Source organism: Branchiostoma floridae, chromosome 13, assembly GCF_000003815.2.
Source record: "Branchiostoma floridae strain S238N-H82 chromosome 13, Bfl_VNyyK, whole genome shotgun sequence".
Lineage (NCBI taxonomy): Eukaryota > Metazoa > Chordata > Leptocardii > Amphioxiformes > Branchiostomatidae > Branchiostoma > Branchiostoma floridae.
In genome coordinates, this window is record NC_049991.1 from 9,599,332 (window position 1) to 9,617,407 (window position 18,076).

Below are 18,076 nucleotides of genomic sequence, written 5' to 3' on the forward strand. Positions count from 1 at the left end.
AAATCTAAAATTTATCTTGTTACTTTGCACATCTGACTACCTAGATCGATGTAAAACCTTCATAAACCTGTACCTAAACTACAATCCTTTTGGCAAAAGCGACGGAGCCATTCTATCAACGGGATACACCATAACACTGTATTTCACCGATTATACTAAATCATATTCACGTTTGTTATATATCTTGCAGTAATACAGCCTTGGTGGCAACTATCACTACAAGACAGACTCGTCTGGCTTTACGGCTGTGGCTCCATATAACTTGTCCTTGTGTGTTGACAGCCGGGAAGACTAAAATCGATCCCGTGCATTTCCTTGGCGTCCGGGGAGCCAGAGATAAGGAGGAAAAGCGTTTACGAAAACGGCATTCTGAACATTACTCTCTATTACGGATAATAGAAATAATCTGATGAGATTACTCTGTCTTGATTTTCATGTCAACGTTGAATAGCTATTTCGACATGGATTTTGCATTAACGTTAGATTGTGAATTCCTTGATAATGACAAAATAAAGATTACATTCACACATTTACATTCACTGAAAATACCGGCCATATGGTTATTAGTTTGTGTTTGAGTCCTGATGTTAGCATTTACAGTCATGTGAGGTTTGTCTGTACGATAGGTTGTTTATTTTTATGACGATTTACGTTTTTAGGAGACGAATATTTTCCGCGTATATTGTTCTGTCCTTGGTGCTGAATGTGTTATTTTATAGCTTCCACAGAACTCGCCGCGCTCTGTAACGTTGTACTGGTTGAAAAGTGGTCTTCTAGACATTTTCCGTCTAGAGAAAGACGTGATACTAGATATCCTATACTACATTCTGTACCGGTATGAAAACATATGGGATACAGGACTAGGAAAAGTGGATTCAGATGGCAATCTACATGTAGTACATTTCATACATTTGAAAATTATATAATTCTGTCTAAAATGCTAAAAAAATATGTATCATCCTTGTTTAAACTCTGTTTTATCGAGGTGTTGGTGACAGACACAAACGTAGATGTCACCCAGGCTATCTACAGAAAAAGCTGCAGGAAGTGCCCTTTGGGTACTCTGAATATAGTACTGCTGATGGAGATGTCAAAGCCTGCGGCTAGTTAATTCAATGAAGTCAATCACTTTTTCTAAATGATCCGACCTTTCACAACCCACGGATATGTGACCTAGAAATGCAACACTGTACTTCAGCCAGTATAAATCATAGTCTGTGAAAGTTTGGGCACGTGGAATCAGGTGCAACATATGAGCGTGGGAGTAATTCTGTTTTCCAGCAAATGTCAGCCTTAGGCAAAAGGAATAATAATGACACGATAATACCAAAGAAGCTAGTAAAATTGTGAAAAGACGGAAGCTCAAATTGTCAAAATTGAGAAAAAATATGTTTATTGGAGGAGGAATGTTTATACTGTGCTTTTGTCCAACCCTCAATAAAATTATGTGAATAAGATAAGATGAAAATATTTTATAACATTCAATCATTTATTTCTGAAGACTAGAAAAATTGTCTTCATACAAAATGTCACACCACAGACCAAGGTGATGTCACTTGGTACAAATGTACTATATAAAATCATTCTTTATTCAGAAAATTACCCGTTTCCCCTTCTTCCTATGGTCACACAGCTTGCACTCTGTCAATACGTCAGGCAGGTGAATGTTTTCTATCAGGCTCTCCACTCCTGCACAAATATGGTCTGGGTGGATTGTAATACGGCATGGGGTGTTTTTCATTTACTGTCATTGAGTGGGATGATGGTGTTGCAAGGAAATACCAGGAGGTACATTTTGTATATCGGTTTGATATTCATTTCAAAAAGGTCTAGATCACTCATATATGACTGTACTCTTGTTAATATTCTGTTGTTCTGTATGTAGCCTTGTAGTACTCTCCAAGCAGAGGTTAGGCTCCAGCTGTTTTTTAAAACGTTTTTTAGTCGTTTTTATCGGGCTTTCTATTTTGTCATTTTTCTTGAAGTACGCCAGCCAAGTTAGGTTTTGACACAGCAAGATATAAAAAAAATAGAAAGCCCGATAAAAACGACTAAAAAAACCCGTTACAAAACAACCGGAGCCTAACCTCTGCTTGGAGAATAGCCTCGTAGTACTATTGTCTATATAGCTAGTAGTTGTTATTGTACCTTATGCCATTGTTGATAAATTCATTCATTCTTTCCTTTCTGGATCTATCCAGCTGGTGACAAACTGTGCCGTTTTGAAAGCCATTGTTATTCATCATGAGCTCTTTGATGAACCCCATTTCCTGTTTACATGTAGGTAACCACCTGTGGGCATTGACGGACTTCTTCTTATCATTCTCAATGACAGTAAATTCATTTATTTTCACAGGGACTTAATCTAAAGGTGCACTCTCACCGGACGTGGGGCACGCTTGCTGCATTGCTGCGTTCGTTCACTGCATCACTGTTTTGTTTTTTCTCTGATTTTTTATAATTCACATATTGCGTAATACATAAAAGTATGACATAGAAGACGACAAAATACACAACAAATAAGAAAATTTGTTCTTTTTCTCTGAAATTCTTTGAGGATCTTTCGAACGCAGCAATGCCGCAAGCGTGCCCTATGTCCGGTGAGAGTGCACTTAAAGATAGCAAAAAGGAGTTTTTCACTTTTCCTTTAAAGTTCACAGTTGAATTCATGACACAAAACTCTAGCACAAAAAACACATGCAAAATTAGTGTATTCCTAGTATCTTGATTTTGCTGCAGAGAGTCACTGCAAAAATGGTGACAAAAACGACAGTAAACATTTCAAGATTTACAGTGTCTCTACAGCATGGTAATTTATTGAATTCAGAATCTCCTCAGGGAAAAGAAGCATCCTGTTTATAGATTGACTTCATTAAGGATGCTTTTTCTATAGATACCGAAGTTGATACCTTTACCTCCATTTCAGTATGCGATCAAAGCAAAAAGAAGGAAAAAGAAGTAAAGAGAAATATGCAGTGCATCATACACAAAGTCACAGACTAAATTTCTTCCAAAGATTACAGATACACATTGACCATGAAAGCAAGACATAATCATGGGAAGCCCAATCCTGTTAATGTCATTCTGGGTGCTCCTTATAGATTTGGATAAATTTGGATCAATCCTGTGCCTGGGTGACTCTGGATTGAATTTCTCAAATCCTGATATGAATGGGGTCTGTATGTGGGGTACTCATGCTAGGACATACCACCTACTCACACGACTGTAACTCCATAGAATACAACATGGGGTGATCCGTATCGCCCGACTGTAGGTACGATCGGGAGCCAGGGCAATACAGTATACCCCGTGTTGTATTTCATGTATATCATGCCAACCCCTGCTAACACAAGTTTATTGCAAAAAAAGAGCAAGAGATGTGACATCAAAGCACAAGTGACTTTCAATCATTCAAATTGAAGTACTAGTATATATGCATGGAGCTCTGGGAGGTAATTTAAAATACAGACCGGTCGGAACAACGATATTGAACATTATTACGTCCCTGGTATGATTTAAAGCAAACTATATGGAGACGAGAAAAATGTAGCCGCCAACAACAGGGTATAAAAGGTTCAACATATCCAGTAGTTTAGTTTTATCCATCCTGACATCACATGTGGTAATCAGTGGGCATGTCTGCCTCAGTGAAGCTGTATGATATAAAACAAAATATATGGAGACGCGAATATTGTAGCCGACAACAACTGGGTATAAAAGGTTCAACATATCTAGTAGTATAACTTGTGTCCCCCATCACATGTGGTAGTCAGTGGGCAGGTCTGCTTCTGTCAGTAAAGCTGTAGAAGGAGATGTCTCAGTTGTCCACCACTGCCCATCACATGTGGTAATCAGTAGGCAGGTCTGCCTCAGTGAAACTGTAGAAGGAGATGTCTCCGTTGTCCACCACTGCCCATCACATGTGGTAGTCAGTGGGCAGGTCTGCCTCAGTGAAACTGTAGAAGGAGATGTCTCCGTTGTCCACCACTGCCCAGAGGAGAGGCACAGGCGAGCTCAGTTGGTTCAGCTGAACAATCAGCGCTAGGTGTGGTGCTGGGTCCGAAAACCTTAGAGAAACAAGAAACCAAAAATTTCATATATCCCTGTGAAATACATATAGTTTTTGTAAATTTCTCATTTATTCATCATTCTGCATTCCTTCCTGATTCTGTTTTCATTGCCTCTCAGGCAACAGACATTTATGAAGGCAAGACGCAGAAAGAAAATTGAGTGCAGGAAATGAAATAGGCTATTTTAGACATTTCCGGGACCTTTGACCTAACTTCCTATCATTGTCCCCAAAGTGCATAGCATATGGAAACCAGCCACTTTACGAGGGGTGATCAATAAATTCTCGGCCTCACCCAGAAATGATAAGCACAACTCAGATTTCAAAGCATAAATGTCAAGTATTAAGTCTTATATGAATGTGTACCAAAATTCAAATCAGTGTGATCATTACTTTGCAGGCAACACAAAGTAGCGTTTGGTAAGGGAGAAGGAAAAAAACGTGGACAATTGAGCTGCGACCTGGGGTGTGCGTGTCAACTTCCGCTGCTAGAAGTCAGACATTCACTTCTTTTTGCTTGAAATAGGAAATTCAAGAGAATCATTATCAAATATCTTGACAATGTATTTTGTTAATGACAAAGAATTTACGGCATGGGGAACTCGACCCACACATGTCTGATTACAATTCACCCTTATTTTTCTCGCTACTTACCTTCTAATTTTCAACAAACGAATGCCTGGAAAGTAATGACTGCAATGATTTGAAATTTGAAATCAAGAATATTGATAAAAGGCTTCATACTACAAAGTTGTGCCTCGAAATTTGAGCTCTGCTTATTAGTTCTGGGTGAGGCCGAGAACTTATTGATCACTCCTCGTATGTGATGTGGAAATGTAAAAGCAATATGTGTTTTTTTATCAAAATGTTGTCTTAACTCATTAGGAATTCAATGTGAATTTGCCTCAATCACATCCAGTCAGAAACAAAAAGTCTGTCTACTTCTTGTTGTGACGTATAGTATAGAAGTCTGACTAACTCATTCTTGTTATTCCTAAGATCCTCACAATTAGCATTCTACCTGGGAGCCTGAGAGGAGGTACCCCCTGAGGGGTCAGTTTACCATGGTTGGGAGTTATGCCTGAAAGGAATGCATGCTCAGTGGAAAGCAAGGGATTACTGCATAAGGAGACTTGATTGCATAGACTATTTTAATCCTTTTCTATTGCATGTTATTCACAGACCACTTTACAACAGATTCTATTTGTCAACAGACCATTATAACACAAATTAATAGTATTTTTGGTCAGTGTAATTTTTTGGCTGGAGATCTTTTGCATTAGAAAAACTATGACATTAAACAATTACAAAATGTATTTTGGCAATAGTATTTTATTTCATAATTTATCAAACATTATAAAATAAAAACTGAGCAAGATGCCAAGTTGAAAACAAAGGCCAGGGAGGAAAATATGATTATGATAACATTCACCTCTTAAAATTGTATAGTTAAGGTTTTTTCTTCATGAAATTCATTGAATCCACAAACCAACAAATTACTCTGGTGTTGCCTAATACTTATTTGATTGGATGCTTCAAGTTAAGAATGCAGAGCTACATGTGTAACCCCAGTAGACCTTTGTATTATGCAACTATCGAGGTATTACAGTTCCGAAGTACTCAACCTTGCCCTTTCAAATGAAGATCAATACAATGTCATGTACCCTGGGGGTTGAGCTTTAAGAAGATTTCTGGTCATGACGTCGAAAATGAGTTTGGAATCATGATAGATAGAATACTATTAGATAGATTCAAGGGAAGGTTTTTACAAACATTTTCCATTCCAGTTGCATTTTCCAGACAGTGTGCAATCTACAGAGGACATCATTCAAATTAGGCCTACTAGGAAAAGTGATGTAAAGTTGCAATTCCCGATTGTGTTCCTAGATCCCGATTAAAAAAATAACTTAAAAAAGTTAGGGTCGGTAGTCAAGGTGTCTGTTCTCTTTTTTAAAGACTTTGGCCGAGGTAATCCAACAAATATAAGTCTAACAAATTGATGCAAAACTGAATTCAACTAGACCAGATCAATGTATTGTAATCATCATATAAATACAAATTGCACAAGCATAGAACTGAACAAGGAAGTACTAATACTACAAATTCTTACATTAATAGTTCAGAGTGTGTAGTACAGGAAATGTGCAAAAAAAATTGCAAGACTTCTGTTTTGAGTTTTCATCACTCTGAAGACTCAGATTCAAAAGATGATATCCCTTGTCAGCAAACCAAAAAGAGACTACTATAGGGTCGGCAGGTTCTTCCAGGGTAAGGTCGGTTACAGCAACTGAAATTACAACATTAAATTTTGTTCATAGGCCTTTATCCATCTAAATGGATGGGTTAAAACTCCCAATTGTAATGATATAATACATCATGTTATACAATGTAGATTACAAAGGAACACAAATGAATACAACAAATTGGGCAATTCTTCTTGCATGTACATACTTGAGTCAAATGAAAGAAGACTCTCATTATGTACTATGAGAAACTTTGTCATACTATGTAAGAAGAGGATAAAGAGTACCAGTATTGGTAATACGACTGGCACATTGCGCAAAAATGATCCGACAACAAGTCTGCAAGGTCTAGACGATATTTTCTGCAGTAATATGTCCAGTGTTTTCTTCATCAGCGTACGATTTCTAGTGATTGTTGGTGATACCCGCTCACTGAGTGTGCACCGAAAATTGTTTTTAACATAAGCAACTATAGTCGCCGGTGATCTTTGAGGTCGCAGAGCTTTGAGGTGTCGGGCGAGTAGAGACAGACTTATTGTAAAGAAATATGCACGTCCCCCTGTCGATCTTAGAATCAGTGCCAATCTTCCAGCAATCACAAAGTACGTCTGAAGATCGTTGACAACGTGAAAGGTGTATAAGCAGTCAGTGTGCAGTTATCTTAAAATCAGTTGATACATGGATTTGGGAGGGAGTTGTGAAGGAGGAACAATTATAGTGTGCCAACATTCTCCCTGATGATTCATGTACCCAGTGCATCCATGTACCAAACCTGTATTCAGCTTGCTTAGAACAGAGTTCCACTGGGAGAGGTTTAACCTTTAGCATATATGTAGCACCACCAGCATTGTCACCATAATATACAGCAGGGAGGTGATCAGAGACAGGTAAGCTTGGGCCTAGAAAAAAAATGTTGTGTTTCCTGTTTCAGTGCTAAAAAAAAATAGGTTATGGTAGGGATTATCTTTTTATTTTCTATTTTATTTTATACCTTGGCCAAATCTCTAGTGTTACAAATTATACAGTTTTACAAATTAAAAGTGAAATGCATGAGGACACTAATTTTGTGCATAATGGTTACAAATCTGTGGATAAATTAATTTTGTTTGTCCTTTATTAGATAGGACAAACAGTTTTTTTTTTTACTTGAATAGAAAAAAAAAACTTTAACTGGAAACTATGGGAATCCACTGCCCACCCAAATAAGGCAGGGTTGGTAGGTTCTAAGGTACGCAGGTCGGGAAACATGAAACGAAAATTTTTCCCAGGCCTAGGTAGGCTTAACATGCACCTGAGGCTGTTAAGGGACTCCCGCTGAGGGATCTTACAAGTACCTCAGAGCTGTCATGTTATTTTTAAATATTGGGAATAAAAGCCTTTTGTACAACAGTCACTTCAAGATTCCTCTTTGTATCTTTACAGGGGAAAAAAGATGTTGCCGATCTGACATTGCCAGTCCTGATACTGCAACAAATGTAATAACAGAACAACATAGAAGAACAGAAACAACGATCTGAGCTGTGAAGTACCTTTGCTTCAACCAAACAGTTGGCCAAATTTTGTTCACTGAAGATTTATGTGACCCAAACTGCTGCCAACATGCAATAAGTAGCAGGAGATAAAAACTAAGAACAAATTAGCATGCTGAAGAACAACACATAAGTCTTGGAGAATCTTAATGATACTTTAATAAGGCCTGATATTAAGCCTGCGCGCCTGATCTTCATAGTAAAGCTCCACTATGTAGTAAAATCAAGAGGAAAATCAAGCAAAAACTGAGGTGGATGGAGCATTTGACCATTAAGAAAAGAGGGACATCTAAAAATACACATAGGGATAACTACTCGTATAGTTTTAGATGACGCATTCCATATCCAACTGATATTCTGTCAAATCAAATTTGTAGACTACTGGGAGGCAGTAACTGTTGCAGACTGATGATTGTAATAAACAAAAATTAGTGAAACTGTTAAATAATCTGTGTGACAACATTTGGAGTTTTAGAGAAGATCAATTAAAAATGGCCTTGTACGTGTATAATGGCCAGATTATAATTGATAAACAGTTTCTTTATCTAGCACCTCCACATTGCACATTCCCTACCTATCCACTGTATAGTGCATTGGTGATGATGATGATAATACCCACTATAATAGTACACACTGAATAGCAATTTGGAGCTATTGAGTGTTGGTGGTGTAATAGACATGCATCATGAGCATACAATATCTTACAGCACTTTGAAAATAGACCTTATCGCAACACACATTGAAGTTGACAAATCTCTCCACCGGAAATGGGAACATTCATCAGCCTTATCCTTGGCTAGGTTCTGATGGTCAAGGGGAAGGTCATTCCTGACATATGAGAAGGGAATCAAAGCTTTAACATGCTCAACAGCAGTGGTTAGCTGGGACATGGAAAAGAAAAAGACGCTGGTGATTAAAGGTACTGTAAATGCATTTAAGTTCGCGGGGATTTAATTTCGCTGTAGTGGGAAAAAGGACTTTTCGCGGTGGTTTTAATTTTGCGGTAACACCATAGACTGCAGTCTAATACCATGATAGAAAAATATTCGCGGTGGATTTAAGTTTGCGGTAAAGTGGTCGCCGCAAAAACCGCGAACATTAATCCACCGCGAACATTTGTGCATTTACAGTATACTGTACTGCAGAGGAGAGTGTTCTGGTTCTGCTCATAATATTTTTTTTGAATCCCAAAACGTAATTTTATCGTCCATGAAACTAGGACAAGAGAGCATGTTGTAGTGGGTGTGTGAATAGTTGTTCTTCAATTTTCATCCATAGCAAATTAATTCTTTTATTTCTTTGACCTAAAAATTGACCTGGAACTGCAGCAATTATCCCATAAGAACCAATACTTCAGACAATATTCCCATCATGCATCACACTCTACAGGTTTACATGAAGGGTCTCAGTTACTGGATTATAAATGGTTCCTTCATTTGTTTCTCTGTTTATTTGTTTGTTTACAAGATTGATTTTTACAAACTTAGTTGATTTTGTGTTCATAAAGATGTTCAGACAATGGTCTTTTAGAAAATAACTCCTCCTCTGGAGTACAGTATCAGACTTCATTTGATCACACTGTTCCATGTTCATGCAAAAATAGACAAAGCATATAACACAAAATGTGCTGAAAGCTTTTTTTACCATTCAGATATTCCATTAAAACACTGCATGTATGTCCAGAAACAGTATCATTCTAAATCTGTGCTGTCTCCAGCTTTCAATTTGTTTTCCATCCCGCAATGCATGTATTTGGGAGCCCATATTGTCAATTTTCATGGCTGAATCTGTCATTTTAAGCACAAGAAAATATGTTTTTATCAGTTTCATGTTTTTTTTGTATGAATGGGATGAAATTTTTGTCCACCCTAACCAAGAATTTCCCCTCCAGAATGAAATGGAAGGACACGGTCCTGTAGACAGCCCTGTACCAAATTGAATGCTCAACTGTCACCAGAGTGTTCAGAATTGTCAACTGCCTCCAATCTAAATTTCACAGAACATTCAATTTATCAATTACCCTCTAGCGGAAATTATGATCTATAAATTGTTGAGAGATCGTGTAGCTTGACCATGTATGGTCCGTTTGAAGAGTAATCAGTGGTGTAAAAAGGAGGATCATAGATTGCACCGCTGATAACAAGGAAATTGAATTCAACTTCAAGAAATGGCTTCAGTTTCATTTAGTCAGATTTATAATCAAGTCAAGAATGTACTGGATTATGGGTCAGAAAATGTGACTGCAAGCTGTATCGTAGGAGGAAAACACTAAAAATATTCATATCTGATATATTCTATTATGTATCAGATATGAATATATAATTCTAATCTCTCGGGATGGATACATAAATTGTATATATATATCCCGAGAAATTAGAATTATATGTTGAATATCATAATATTATAAGAAATTCAAAAATGCAATGTTGATGACCTGATCATGAAAACTCTTCATAATTTAAGAAAAAAAATCAAGTCCTGATAAAAAACAATACCCGACACAAATTTTGCTATTACAAATCCATAAATTTAACTATTTAGAGCCACACAAACATCATTTCAGTCTAAAACATTTGCCTTTTATTTAGCACATTAGTAACAAATAAAAGGAAGGGATTCACTGCATTAAACGTGCCATTAAACTCCTTAGGCTGTTGTTTTTTTGTGTTATTTAGCCATTATATATCTTCCCCCAGACCTTTTGAAAAAAAATTATTTCTATTTATTTTTACCTGTCGCCTTAATTGTCGGTCCAATTTTTTAAATTAAAAACACAGAGAAGCAACAAATAAATTCTGTGTGGCCTAATCATCTTGAAAATTCTCACAATGATACAACAAAGTTTTTTCTCCATGCAGTATATGCATTGCAAACTTTAACTTTATGGAAGGTGTTGTTTGTGAGTGTTTGTGAATGTGGCAGATATGTATGAGTTTGCATGTCACACACGTACATGGATTACACATATAAATAGTATTTTGGAAGAGAATATACATAATGTCAAAGCTATTTTATGCCCAACAGTAAAACTGCAAAATGAAATAAGCAGCACATCTGATGCTCCCCCAAAATAGCAGTTACTTTCATTTTTCTATCAAGTACATTTTCTATCAGTGTATTTTCAGCTTTCTCAGGATTGGATATCAGGGATCTAACTTCCTGGCATGGCTAACATGAGACATATAAACGTTGCATATCACTCTGTGGATATGGGGGAGGCAAGAAAAATAGAACCACAAAAAAGATGACCTTTAAAAATAGGTAAAAAGCAAGGATGTTTTGTAACTTTTATAAATGTCCTTGATAAAAAGAGTCAGTTGACTACTGCATAAGAAATTGACCAAGGGACTAGACTTTGGGGGAAAACATTGTTTTATAGCAAAAGGCATTAGAAAGTCTTTCTTAGAATAATTCAAGGATTATATATAAAAAAACTGATTTTAAGTGTCCAAACTGATTATACACTCCTTCCTGCACATAGGCCCAGAGGTTATACATTGTACATGACTTGTATCAATGTACGTTGACTTTAGTACAGACAGAAACAAATTACACAGCGACACAAACAATCACGATAAATGATACCATGTCATGATATGTTCAATATCAGCACTCCAATGCCATGATAGATGAGTACATTTATATCAGTTCCCCTCCTGGTGACTTGTGCTGTGAGTGATATGAATTTACATGCAATGATAGGCACTTGTGGAGGTGAAGGTAACAGCTGCAGCGTACAACACAGTAAGACTACATTAGAAAATGTTTGATATTTTTCTTCAATTTTGTTTCCTAGCATCCCACACAGTCAATCAAAATTTAATGTTTGAGGATTATTCAGGATTTTCAGAATCTACCATAATCATTCTATAACTGAGCCTGAGGCAATGTGCTGCACTATGAGTACGGATCATGCTAGTCTATTATTCTTAAATGATAATTGATATAATTATCAAATGTTTATATATCTTAAGCTGTATTTACGTCATGGTATGCTGTTATTACTACAATATCAAACCAGTGAAGATTCATAGCGTAGACATATTTTGAGGCCTAATGTTGAAGATGTATTAAGAAAACATAGAAAAGGGAATTAAAGAATACATCATATCCATCTATGCCTGTATGTAAACTAAAAGGTGTATTTTTACACTAGATAAATGCATTTCAGCACCAAGGAGAGACCAAAACATACTGCATAGTGGAAAACTGAAATAGACAAAACATATTAACTGCTATATATATATATATAATAGTGAAAAAGACAGATAGCCAATTTCACGCCCTAGTGCTTTCCCAATGAACTCCAGCCCTGTACATATGAACAATGCTGATATCACCACACCAAAACAACCAGGGTAATATGATATGGAGAATAATGATGTCTGAGCATTCCAACTAAAGGTCTCCATCTTCCAATTCAATCATTTCGCTCGCCATTGCCACCAGATGTTGTGCACTGTTGATTCAGTTGCCATGGCAACCATCTTTGATGTCAAAAGTGTAGTGAATATCACCAGGTGCGGCATTAAAAAGGGATTTTTGTATCCACCAGTACTTTTGGGACCATATATGTTGCTACATGTATATACAATGTGCCGCAAATACATCAGGCTTTAAAGAATCTTGAACCTTGGGGTCCAGACATTTTAACTAATAATAGTTTTTCCTAATCTTTCGTAGCCACCCGTGGTCTAATAAAAAAGGTGCCCACTTGATATGTGTGGGTGGATGGCTTAGGGGAAGACAGTCTGGACCACTACAAATGCACAACAAGCATTACCGGCTTATAGTATTGTCTGGCTATGTGCTGAATATCAATGTTTGCACTTAACTTTATATGAAATTGTAAGCATTATTATATCATGTTTCAGCTGCAGGTGATTTATAAATGTCAATGGTAATGGCATAAGTCTTCAAGATTATATATTTATACTTTTAAGTTATATAACTAGTCTGGCACAAGTCATCAACCTCCCAGCCACAGCTGTAAGTACATGGACATAATGAATAGCTGTCACAGAAGCTATGCTGTATCAAGATATTAACTTTCATATACATTTTGTAGAACTAATATTTCTAGTGAATTATGACTTATGTTTGGTCCTATGTTTCTTTCATACTGAAGTGATGGGTATTACCCCTTATTGGCTCATAACATATTCTTTCCATAACTCATGATATGCTAAATGATGTAGTTGGTAGCACCTTAAATACTGATGTTCCCCATTTGACAGCAGTGATCTGTTTGGCATATTTGATTTTGACTACTTTATATTGATAATCATTATGTGAATATATGTGGTTAGCCAGTTGTTGATCATCAGGCCTATACTGTCAGTAGGCAGGCTACTTTATGTGACTGTGCCATAGGGCATCACATTTGTTACTGGAAACTGCCCCGCCGGATAGACATTACAGTCAAAAGTTGGCATACACTGCAGTTAAAACTAAATATCACTAGCCTCCGATCTTCTGCTCATTTCTACTCTCATCAACTCATTTATAGCTCATTTAACATTCCTTCTCATATTCATTAAAATTTCCACACCATCTTGTTTCCACCGTATCCAAAAAGTAGACAATGAACTGTGCAGTATCTTCAAACAACTCAGTATACATCCCTTAGCTATATAAAGGTCTGCTGGCTAGAGACGGACTGATTTCTCTGACTGATGTCTTCACACTTGCCTGCATTCTAAGTGATGACCTTTGCTCTAACGTTAAATCAGCACAACAGGCCTGAATGGAAACTCATGCTAGAGGCGACCAGATAATAGGATAGTAGCCATCCATTCTAACATTGAAATAAAGCACATATAAATCATGTCACAGCTTCAACACTGTCTTGCTGCTGTACTTGGCAATAAGATATGCTCCTCTATAGTAGATTCTGAAGTTTTGTTATTGCATACATGTACTTCAACTCAAAGAATAAGCAAGATCTTAATATATATCTTTAAGTAAGTTTCTGTGAATTTTCTGTTCCATTCACTGTTGTGAATTTCTGTTCTTTTTTTCAAGTTGTTCTGCCTAATGTTTTTTCTTGTCAGCCTGTGGGAGCAACTTTGGACCTTGGCCAAGACAACCTTCCCATCCTGCCAGTGTCCAGGTACACCAGATATGTGCATCTTTCACCTCACATCATGACACTCTACAATATTCAAATACATGTAACTACAGAAACCAAGACAATCAGAAAAAACTAACAGTCACCAAGTCACTGACTAAAAACAATAGTATAACCTCCATTTTTATGGACGTAAAAGATGTTGAAAATGGTTTGCAAGTAGTCAGCTGAACTCAGTTTTCCTTCAGTTGACAATGTTGTTTTACATGATTATATGTCTTGTAGAATTACATGCACTATCATATATTGAAGTGATGAATTTGATGTGCCAAACATGCATAATGCCACTTTAGGCCACACCGATTTAATTTCTTGGTTCACGGATTCGCTCGCTCCTATTTTTTGGGGAAAAAATTAAAAAAATAAAAATTACCACTCAGCAAATTTTCACGATTAATGAAACCATTCACCAACTTTCTGGTGTAGCAAATTGGCCTTTATATTATAAGCTCCTTAAAGTGTGGGTACAGGTGCTGTTACTGTACAAAAATAGTGTTTTTGTACTTTTTTCAAGCTGAAAACTTTTTTTCTTTATGTTTTGGATTAGCCGTTACCTTCACCCCAACCATTTTACAATTTTTATTTTTATTTCGCCCTCTCGCTCCATATTTTTTATGAAAAAATCCGTGAACCAAGAAATTAAATTGGTGTGGCCTTATGACTTGATGACTGAAGTAAAAGGATGTATTCAGGTCATAGTTGACAAAATCATTACTGTTTTGAAGCACCAATTTTGAATGCAAAATCATTTCCCTGCTAATTATTATGATTAACTGGGAAAATCCAAGCTGCCCAAAATTGATAATCTCTACATGATTTATGAAAAAATGTTTTAAGTAGCATTTGCATATTACACTGTTATTATCTGTAGTATAGAAAATTACATTCTGTTGTATTGTAAAGTTTTGTAGCATTGTTATTCTCTGCGAGACTTGAATCTGAGAGGAAGGTTCATGTCAGAAATTGAAGGTATCAGTTACTGCTTAAAGGAAGAGGCACATTCAAATCAATGAATTGTTTCATCGCATCAAAAAAAAGGAAGCTCTACTGATGCAGTAAAAAGTACATCAGTTACTAATGTTACTACTAGTAACAGTACTTTATTCAGCATAGAGTTCGGAGACCTTATTAAGTTTTTGGATTGTACAGATATAAGGACACAACAGTGAAACAGAACTAATGATTTGTATATGCCTCTCCCTTTGATCTCTAATTGGTACCTTCTTCACAGGAAACACAGTACACTGATATTTAAAGGGCTTAGGGTATTGATAGCACACATTGAGTAACTTTGAAATACTGCTAGCAGTGGGAGGTATGTTCTTCGGATACATATCTCATCACCATCGGTCTTTAGTCTTTACATAACAGCTTTTGAACCTTACCCCACCTGAGATAAATTCTTTTCCTTAATTTGCAGGCTTAGAATGACACAAATGCCAAAAAGCCAGTATGGTCTCCTTTGTATGATATTCAAGATTTGTTTGTCACAATGTGCAATTTCTATTTTTTTAATGAAAAGCAAGCAAGTTGTTGAGGACTTCAATGTCACTCTACAGTCATGTACATTGTTTTCCTGCAGGGGTGGTTGATTGATCCATAAAATACATGTAGATTTTGGCACATGAAGATAGCATAGTATTGTTTCAAAAGATATATATAATATATATGTGTCATCAGTGAATCCCACCAAATACGCTTCAAGTTATGCAAGACGCCCCTCATCTTCCGATTGCAGAACGTCCCGTAATCTTTCGCAGAACGTCCCAACTACATGTATGTTCTGGAGAAGGTTGAGAGGGGCTTAATCTGTGTGTGCTTAGGACATGCCTTTTCTACTGGATTTGTAAAAGTGAACCTGAAACAAAGCGCTGTACTCCTGTTGCCTGGTGTGCAATCTTCAGAAAATTGTGCTTGACTTTCCGACATGCTGAGCATAAGGGGTCAAAACAATAGTCTAGAACATCACTTCTCCCAGTGTAGGACTGGGATTTGGAGGTCCTTCTCACGTCCTAGCTTAGATTGGATTTCCTGAGGGGCTGATAAAAGACATGGAGGAAGTGACATTAAAGAGTCAATGGGTATGAAACAGAAATTCAGGGGATTGAAATGGGAAGACAGGGCACACTAAAGTAATCCTTTGGTTTACAGTAGGGAAGGAAGATGAATTGTCCTGCAATATCAGTAGTAATGGAAACAGTAACTTTTAAGTAAACCACAATCTTTAAAGTTAACTACAAATGTACTTGTATATCAGTGGAGTGCTGTTCAGCACCAGGGACAAGCCCTAATTACATTTGCTAAGAACATTATGTTTTCATAACATAACGTTATGTTTATATAGCATACATAAACATGTAAGTTGAAATGCTGTGGATGTATCCACATGAAACAGGATCTGCAAGGAATTCAGGGGATTGAAATGGAAAGACATGGCACACTAAAGTAATCCTTTGGTTTCCAGTGGGAAGGAAGATCAATTGTCCTGCAATATCAGTAGTAATGGAAACAGTAACTTTTAAGTAAACCACAATCTTTAAAGTTAACTACAAATGTACTTGTATATCAGTGGAGTGCTGTTCAGCACCAGGGACAAGCCCTAATTACATTTGCTAAGAACATTATGTTTTCATAACATAACGTTATGTTTATATAGCATACATAAACATGTAAGTTGAAATGCTGTGGATGTATCCACATGAAACAGGATCTGCAAGGAATTCAGGGGATTGAAATGGAAAGACATGGCACACTAAAGTAATCCTTTGGTTTCCAGTGGGAAGGAAGATCAATTGTCCTGCAATATCAGTAGTAATGGAAACAGTAACATCTAAGTAAACCACAATCCTTGAAGTTGAAGCTAACTTACATGTATATCAGTAGAGTGCTGTTCAGCACCAGGGACAGAGCATGATTACCTTTGCCAGGATTGTTAAGTGTACATGAACGTTCTAATCAGCAAAGTCAGTGGCAACAAACATGGCGTGCTTATGCATGATTAGGTAAAAGAAAAATCCCTGCCAAGTTAGGGCGCCTGCAATCTTAAGCACCCCTGTTATTTGTATATCAGTAGAGTGTTGTTTAGCACTAGGGACAGAATGTTAAGTGTACAAGGACTTTCTAATCAGCAAAGTCATTGGCAACAAACAAGGCATGGTAATGCATGACTAGGTCAGCAATAAAACACTGCCATGTTAGGCTACCCTGTTACTTGGATATCAGTAGAGTGCTGTTCAGCACCAGGGACAGACTATGATTACTTTTTGCCAAGAATGTTATATTTTCTTAACATAACGTTATTTTTTCATAACATACATGTAAGTTGAGATGCTGTGGATGTATGCAGATGATATTTGGTAGGTGGGAAGGTGAAAACACTAAACACAAAGGTTAATATGTGCCTTCTGGCAGATTTCTATATGGTACAGGAACAGAACGTCTTGTTTTGACATCTCGTATTTTGCACAATCATGCTGTCATGATTTTGAAGTGGTACAATGCTTACCTCTGAACACACACCCTGAGGTTGGGCCTGCCAGGCTTGGATTTCTTGAAGCGAGAATCTGGCAGATACACATCATAAGCGATGTCCAGACTTCTATCAGGTTTCGGGAGGCTGCACAGGACAAAAAAAACAAAACAATCAGAGATGGCGGACTTCACCCCTTTATCCATATAATGCTTTGAAACCCTTCCAGATTAACAAATAGATAATGTAACATTGGTGTGTAACACATTGATTGTATTTTGCAGAAGACGTATTCATGATTTTGCAGAATGACATCTTCAGTCCAACAGACATTTTGCCCTAAGGCTGGTTCCTCAGGCCATTCTTTTCCATCTCCACTTAAGAAAAGTCTATCATACTAAGATAAAATCGACACAGGAATTGCAAAGCCTTGGAATTTAACAGTAAAAGCTAGCGTTATGCCTTGGCTTTACATATATCAGACACAAATCTCTGCTTTAAGGGGAATCATCCATCAGAGAACAGTGTACATGGCAAACTACATGTAGATCAAATTGATATGTTGGAACAATTATCATTGCCATTGATGAGAAGATATACTTGAGTTTCTAGAACCTAATAAGATGGCTGTACCAA

General features: G+C 36.9%; 1 protein-coding gene across 1 annotated transcript in view; it reads right to left on the reverse strand.

Moving 5' to 3' along the window:
* Positions 1 to 2,800: 2,800 nt before the first annotated feature.
* Positions 2,801 to 18,076, reverse strand: part of LOC118428846 (tRNA-splicing endonuclease subunit Sen54-like) — a 28,383-nt gene continuing 13,107 nt past the window's right edge. The window contains exons 9-11 of the mRNA XM_035839081.1: positions 17,477 to 17,587; positions 3,926 to 4,067; positions 2,801 to 3,765 (exon numbers count right to left, since the gene is read on the reverse strand). Coding sequence (XP_035694974.1) covers positions 3,757 to 3,765; positions 3,926 to 4,067; positions 17,477 to 17,587 — 262 coding nt within the window. The 3' untranslated portion in view covers positions 2,801 to 3,756. The remainder of the gene's footprint in view (positions 3,766 to 3,925; positions 4,068 to 17,476; positions 17,588 to 18,076) is intronic.